Source organism: Ochotona curzoniae, unplaced genomic scaffold (assembly GCF_017591425.1).
Source record: "Ochotona curzoniae isolate NIBS_2020 unplaced genomic scaffold, NIBS_Ocur_1.0 contig_2321, whole genome shotgun sequence".
NCBI lineage: Eukaryota > Metazoa > Chordata > Mammalia > Lagomorpha > Ochotonidae > Ochotona > Ochotona curzoniae.
In genome coordinates, this window is record NW_024465421.1 from 8,149,962 (window position 1) to 8,157,404 (window position 7,443).

Here is a 7,443-nt window from a genome sequence, read left to right on the forward strand (position 1 = left end):
TCTCTGCTGGCCTAGATGAGCTGAGCAACCGCCCATCCTCACACACACTCTTGCAGATGCCACACAAGAAGGTGTCAGTGGTGAGCATGGCTGAGCTGGCCTTCGACAGGTCCATGTACTCCCAGTGTCCAGGCCAGGAGGTGTTCATGAGAGCCCAGGGAGGGCCAGGCCAGGATGGGGGCCTGGGGCTGCTCCTCCTACATGGGACTGGGGGTGGGAGAGAAAGCGTGGAGGGAGGAGGAGGGGTGAGGGTGCTAGGCAGCACAGCTGACCCTGAGCCCAGGCTGCGTGGGCTTCTTGCCCTTGGAGCAGGGAATGAGTGAAGGAAGGAAGGAGGGAAGAGGGGGATGCTGGGAGGGGCTTGGGATGAACAAGACCTGAACCAACAGGTGAGACGGTGCTGGAGGAGTACCAGGTGCACAATCCCGTGCCCCTGGTGGTGGGCAGCTGTGTGGGTGGCCTCCTGCTGCTGACTCTCATCTCAGCCTTGCTGTACAAGGTGAGTGTCGCTGCATGCAACCCCAGCCTCCCAGAGCTGGGCAGCAGAGCCAGCCTGGCCTTGCTTTGGCTCTGCTCCCCACCCACGGCTTAAATAGGACCACCGGGCGGCCTCTGTGGGCCCACCCATTGATGTTACAGCAACAGCCACTTCCCTGTTACCCTGCTATCCTGCTTCCCCAGGGACTGAGTGAGCCAGCAAGGAGCCAGGTCCTCTTCTCCCTCCGACCCTTAGTGCCCACATCATGCTCTGGGCCAGAAGTGAGGCCAGCCTGGTTCCTTCCCTCCTCCCACCACCAGCCGTTCCTGCTCCCACCTCTGCCCACACTCTCACCCGGATTCAGCCCACCAATGACCGGCCATGGCCACTCAGGTGGCATGGTGCCTGCATCGACGGCCCACGTGTGAGCGTGGACACACGGGATGAGGACATGTGTGACACACTTGCCTTGTCAAAGCCCCAAACCAAGGGCTGCATGCTGTGGTAGGAACAATTGAGGAAGCCTGCTTGTGAGTGTGGAAACAGTTCTCACTTTCTAGCGCCTGGGGTCAGAGGTCACCTTTGTCTGACGTTGCAATGAGTAGTATCCCAGGAGTGTGTGAAGGAAGCGTGCATGCAGGAGTGTGCACGTGTGTGGGGAGGGCTTCAGCATGTGGTGCGACTGTGTGTGTGAGTGTCTGGGGACACATGTGCACGGGTGTGAGTGAGCAGGTGTAGGGCATTGTCCATGACTGTTGGGGGCAGTGTGTCCCAGGAGGTGGCCCTAAGATGCACAGCCCTTTGGCTCCAATGTTGCCCTTGGATGGGCTCCCCAAAGCCAGCAGCCAGGCTTCCAGCAAGAGCTGACTTCCCAGACTAACAGGGACTCCTGCCAGAGGGGCAGAGAGAGTGACTAGAATCATCCAGCACAGGGAGTAGGACGCGAGGCCTCAGGCCTAGGCTGCAGAGCCCCTGGGTGGGATGGGGGTTCTCTGCAGAGGCAGGCTCCCCGAGTGTCACTCTGGTTTGCAGGCACTTGAGAGCAGCACGTGGGCCCCTTGGCCCCAGACCGAGGGCGAAGGCACAGGACCAGCACGTGGCCCAGACCACATTGTACTTCCCTGTCTCCTGCCCCACCGCAGCTCTCCAACCCACACACCAGCTCTACTCCACGCAGGTGCACTCGGAGCTTCTGCGCCTTTATTGGCCTGGCCCACCGCCATGTTCAGGGATGCTCATAGCCCGTGGGCAGCGGGTTGCAGTGGGGGTTGTGGAAGAGCGTGTGGTTGCCGTCCCCCCAGGAGTAGGGCTGCGGAGAGAGGGGACAGGAGGAGGTCAGTGCTGCCTGAGAGAGACCCCGCACGACCCGCACCCTCCCCGCCGCCCGGCCTGGTGCCAGGACCTGGGTCTCCTACCTTGGTGCGGATGCGCAGGTGGTGGTAGGGGATGAACTCAGGGCGCTCATGGTGGCCCGCGTGGAGCCAGCAGTTGAGGGTGCACAGGGCCACGCTGGGCAGCGCCAGCACGAAGGTCAGCAGGCGCCAGGTGCCAGCTGCGGGCGGGAGGGCAGGGACAGGGCTGTGAGCAGGCAGGCACAGCACGCTGGGTCACAGGGAAGGGTGGCCCTGCACCCAGGAGCTGGGAAGGGCCAGGATCAAGCAGGGGTCCCCACTCACCTCCAGCCCCTCCGTGCTCGCCCTTGGCTGCACTGGCCAAGCCCCTGCTCAGGGTCCTCAGTGGCAGAGCCATGGCGCCCAGGAGCTGAAGGGACTGGTTGGTCCGCTGTGGACTCCACCAAGGCCTGGGTCACCTTCCCTCCTCTGGGGCCAATCCATGCCCAGCCTGGCGTGTGGGCATCTATATTTAGAAGGAGCCCCACTGGCCTGAGGCCTCCTGGGACAGCTGCTGGGCGGGGCCTTCTCTATGGCAGGGGGCAGGTGCCAACTCCACAGCTGCAGGAGACTGCTTTCCTCTGTACCCTAGTCTAGTGGGCTGACTCTGGAGGCCTTTAATGGATATTTGCATAACTCATCATGTCTTTTTGCTTACTTCTTCAAGTTTTGAATGGGAAAGGCAGAGAGTGGACAAGATGGATAGTTCATTCATTTCCCAAATGCCCATGACAGATGGGGCCTTTGGTGGAGGTCAGGAGCTTACTGCTGAATCCCTATTCCAGTGTGATGGGGGGTTGTGGAGTGGGAAGGGTGGCAAGGGGTTTGTAGTGACCTGGCTGTTTGGACCATCCCCTGCTACCTCCCAGGGGCACACTGGGAGGAGAGTCTGAAATTGGATATAGTTTTTGCCAGCCACATGGAAGTCGGGGTGGAGTTCCCTGCCTCTGTCTAGACCAGCCCTGGCTATTTCAGGCATCTGAGCAGTGATGCTGTGGGCAGGATATCTCTCTTCGTTCTCTGCCTTTCACATACATGACTTTTTCAAAAGGTCAGTCACAACATGGGATCTATTCATGTTCACGGTGCCCTAGGACAGAATATTTGAAGCATCCCACCAGACATTCCGTGATACCATGGGCCTTGAGTTCACAGGAAGAACAGCAGAAGGAGCTGTAAATCAGGCTGTCAGGGTGCAGCGATCCTGGGCTAAGGGCCCTAGGATGGCGGCCATTGCTCCTGGGATGGGCTTAGGCACCTGTTCTTTTTTTTTTTTTAAGATTTATTTTTATTATTTTTTTATTGGAAAGGCAGATATACAGAGAGGAAGATCTTCCGTCCGATGATTCACTCCCCAAGTGAGCGCAATGGCCGATTCTATGCCGATCCGAAGCCAGGAGCCTCTTCCGGGTCTCCCACGCGGGTGCAGGGTCCCAAAGCTTTGGGCCGTCCTCGACCGCTTTCCCGAGCCACAGGCAGGGAGCTGGAAGGGAAGCAGTGCTGCCGGGATTAGAACCGGCGCCCATATGGGATCCTGGGCGTGCAAGGAGAGGAACTTAACCACTGCACCACCGCGCCGGGCCAGGCACCTGTTCTAATGGTCGTCTGTTAACTTGCATCATGTGCCCAACTTCTCTGCTAAAAGATAAATGTTATCATTACAAATAATGAGCTGTGCACTAATGAAAGGTATTCAGTACTGTGCACTGTAGAAAGCTTTTAAGATTATATTTTATTCATTTTATCTTTTATTTGCTTGAAAGAGAGCTATTCAATCTACTGATTTAGTCCCCAAATGCACACCACAGCCAGGCTGGCGCCAGGCTGGAATGTGCAACCCCCGGAACTCAATCCAGGTCTTCCAGGTGTTTGGACCCGAGGTACATCCCTGGCTGCCTCCCAGGGTGGACGTCAGTAGGAAGCTGGAGTCAGGAGCAGAGCTGAGACTCCAGCCCAGCCTTTTGATAGGAAATACAGGTGTTTCGGGCAGTGCCTTACCCCGCACTCAACCCCTGAAAGCTCTGTGCTGGACAGCTGGGGAATTGCACGGCTTGTGACTGAAGCTTGGCCGACTGGGGTCTGTTACACACACCCCTGAATTCTGCTTAGGTTTGTTTTCACAGTTTGTTAGGTAGGAACTCATACGTGTGGCACAGCCCTAGCCAATGCCCTCTTGCTTGTCCAGCCTGACATATCTGTGCTGTCTGCTGATGCTGACACCAGAGTGTGTGTGTGTTGGGGGGGTGGGGTTCCATGGGCTCATACCCCTCTATATCTGAGGGTATTCAAAAATGTCATGGAACACGGAATTCAGATAAGTTGTTTTTAGGTACAAAAATTTTGAACTTGATGCACACAAGGGGTCATCAAGAAGTCCATGAGAATGTATATTATGAAGAAGATACATAAATCTCAAAATATTTTGTACTACAATGAACTTATCTGAATTTTATGTTCCAAAATCTTTTTGTAATATTCTCATATATGAAGAAGCCTTGACATGAGGACTGATCGGTGGAGATGCTTCCTAAAGAAGCATTCTCTCAGTACTAAATGTGACTGTTGAAGACCCCTGTGACCCATTCCTGATGCTGCTGTGACCGTTCTGGCCATCTGTGACAATCTCATTATACATGTGGGCATAAAATGTACCCGACCCAAGGGAAAGCATAATTTCTAGTGATCATCTATGCTCTCACTACTGACATATCCGTGGATTTGTGGGCAAAGTAACCAGGAAAATGTAGACCGCATGTGGTCACTTTCACGGTCACCTTGGTTAACTTTTCCTGTATGCTCACCTCGTGTCTTGGGGAAACAAGGACATAAGAAACCTGGGTCTTCACATAAAAGATCCAAGAAGCCGAAAGAGACTCCTGCATCCCAGTCACATTTGCTGAACGATGCCCTGGGCCAGCCTTGCTCTCAGGGAACCCCTGGTCTGCTGGGGAGACACACATGTCAGCAGCATTCTCCACTGCCCACAATGCCACACAATCAGTGACTGCATCCTGTGCAATGTGAGAGTATGGACAAGCAGAATGGGTTACAGGGATGTTCTGGGCCTAAGCTGAGGGAAGTGGTGGAAGGGCAAAGACCATGGCCAGGAAAACTACAGAGCTAGGGCAAAGATAAAGTAAGGACAAAGGAGCATGCTGGGAAGAAGCACTGGACCCTGCTGAAGGTCCAGTGCCGGGACGCATCAAGGGTCTGACACCGGATATGACTGATGCTCCTGAGGTTTGAGGGTCTGAGGGCCAATGACGACAGATGTGCAAACTTAAGGCAGCGATGCAGGCGACAAGGAGAAGAGAAAGCAGTTGAGAAAACTTGTGGTCAGAACAAACAAGACAGGGCGTATGATGGGCCTCCGGCTGGGGGTGGGGCACACGGTGTCTGACCGTGGGCCATGGGCTGGGGTGCAGTCTTCCCGGGGGGCAGGGCCATCAGCCACCTGGGTTGGCAAACGGAAGAGGGGTGCCACCAAGGACCTCCTCTGCTACTCTGGTTCTCACAGGGGTCACAGCACCCCCACTCTGACAGCACTGCAGGGACAGTGCACACATGTGAGTTGAAAAATCCTGACTCAAAGTGCACAAGAGAAGCAATTGAAGAGTAATCACCAATGCTAACCCTTGTCCAGTAATGTGCCCTTGCCTACCACCAGCGAAACAAATCCTTTGTTGACTTTAAGGTTATGGGAAGAAACCTAACTCCCAGCACTGGGGAGGTGGGTGGATGGTGTGAGTGGATCCCATGTGGAGGGTCCTCAAGACCCTGGCACTGCTTCTTATCTCTGTGGGCTCCATGGGGGTGAAGGAGCTGATGTTCCCCGCGTTGCCTCACCCGCACTAGCTTCTGTCACGCTGTTGTGCATTGAGAGTCTTCTTATGCTGCCTGAACCCCTTCCCACAAGTCCCCCACTCGTGCCTGTTCTGTGCTCCTTTGTCCCAGCCTCCCTGAGCTGTAGACACTGTGACCCAGCTTGTTTAGTTTCCAGGTGTCCCTTAAGTCCTTGTGGCTCCCGGGACAGGCCAATGGCCACTTTCAGGAGCAAGTGCATGCTGGTTGGGCAGGTGCACCTGCTGATTGATGTGCCAGCTGCACTACATGCACAAGTGTTGGCTTTTCCACCAAGTGGTTCTGTCTGTGCTGGATCAGGGAGGAGCTCTGGATGAAGCATACCTGTATCCTTGTGCTGGTGTGGCAGGGGCATCCACTGGAGCTCTTTCTGCATTCCTTGCAGATGAACCCATCAGCCACGACTGCCTTCACCAGGGAATATGGACTCTGCAGGAGGCCCTGGGGGGTGCTGGGGAAGGAGTGAGTGATGGAGACACAAGGGCTGATGGATGTTGAGGGGAGATACAGGGTGCACAGGTGAAGTCAGGGATGGGGTAAGGTAAGGAGTCCGGGACAGATGTGTGTGATCAGGAGCTGGAGCAGGAGTGGGGCAAGAGGCAGAACTGATTGGCAAGCTAGAGGGGCAGGATAAGGGGAGAGTGAGTGGAGCAGGGGCATGGACCAGGATGAAATGGAAGGATCTGGGGCCTCTGTTGGTGCAGGGAGAGACAGGCTGCTATAGCTGGACCCTTCAGTGGTGCCTGGGGCTTGAGTGAGCATCAAAGTGCTGGAGTGTGGCTGAAGGTTGAAGCTCTTCCCGTCTCGCACCGACAAACCCTCTGCCCTGATTCAGATAGCTGTGCTGCAGGAGGGAGATTTTCCCACTACAGATCTGCCCACAGCTGAGCCAGCAGAAGGAACCTTCTGTGTGGGTTCTGGCAATGATGCGGCTTTGAGCTGTCCCCCAAAATCTTCCCACATCGGGACCATTGTGGAGACCCAGGGGCAGGACAAGGCTGGAGCGTGTGCAGAGAGGTCTGCCACAGTCGGGGCAATGAGAAGGCCCTGGTGGGTGCCGACTCTTCCATGCTGAATAAAGGAGGCACTCCAGCGGCTGCTTTGGCAGGATCCACATCAGGACAGGGCTCCTGGCCAGCATGACTTCCAGGATGGCGGGTCTCAAAACTGTAGGGTCTGTCACCTAGTGCAAGGCGTCTGGTCCAGGGAGCTCACAGTCTGTTGAACGGTAGCAGCCAGCAGTCCTGCAGTGGTTGTCAGGAGAGTTCTCTGAAGTGCCAACTCTGGGTGCTGTCTTCGTGTGTCTGGTGACAGACGGCATTCAGCTTCATTGTGGGGCTCTTCCTCTTGAACGCACCTGTCCAGCTTGTCCCCATTTCCCATGGGCACAAAGGGGAAATGGCTGACTGGTGCTCAATGAAGCCCTCTGGACGCGGAGAGGAAACCATAGCAGGCAGTTCTGTCCAAACGTGAGGGAGGCTGCCGGCAGCTCGTGTAATCAATGAATGTTGATGGACTGTTAAAAAAATTTATTGTTTTTTTTTATTAAGTTTTACTTATTTATTTGAAAGAGAAACACAGCATCTTCCACCTGTTGATTTACTCCCCAAATTTCTACAACTACTGGGGATAGACCAGGCTGAATCCTGGAGCAGAAAACTGTCTTTGGATCTCGCATGCAGGTAGCAGGAATCCAAGTACCAGGACTCACCT

General features: G+C 55.2%; 1 protein-coding gene across 1 annotated transcript; it reads right to left on the minus strand.

Moving 5' to 3' along the window:
• Positions 1-1,661: 1,661 nt before the first annotated feature.
• On the minus strand, positions 1,662-2,227 carry LOC121151976 (cytochrome c oxidase subunit 6A2, mitochondrial). The gene is made up of 3 exons (XM_040973845.1): positions 2,155-2,227; positions 1,894-2,030; positions 1,662-1,787 (listed from the first exon to the last, which is right to left on the minus strand). Exons 1-3 carry the CDS (start codon positions 2,225-2,227, stop codon positions 1,704-1,706), a joined length of 294 nt encoding a protein of 97 aa, XP_040829779.1. The 3' UTR covers positions 1,662-1,703.
• Positions 2,228-7,443: the final 5,216 nt, after the last annotated feature.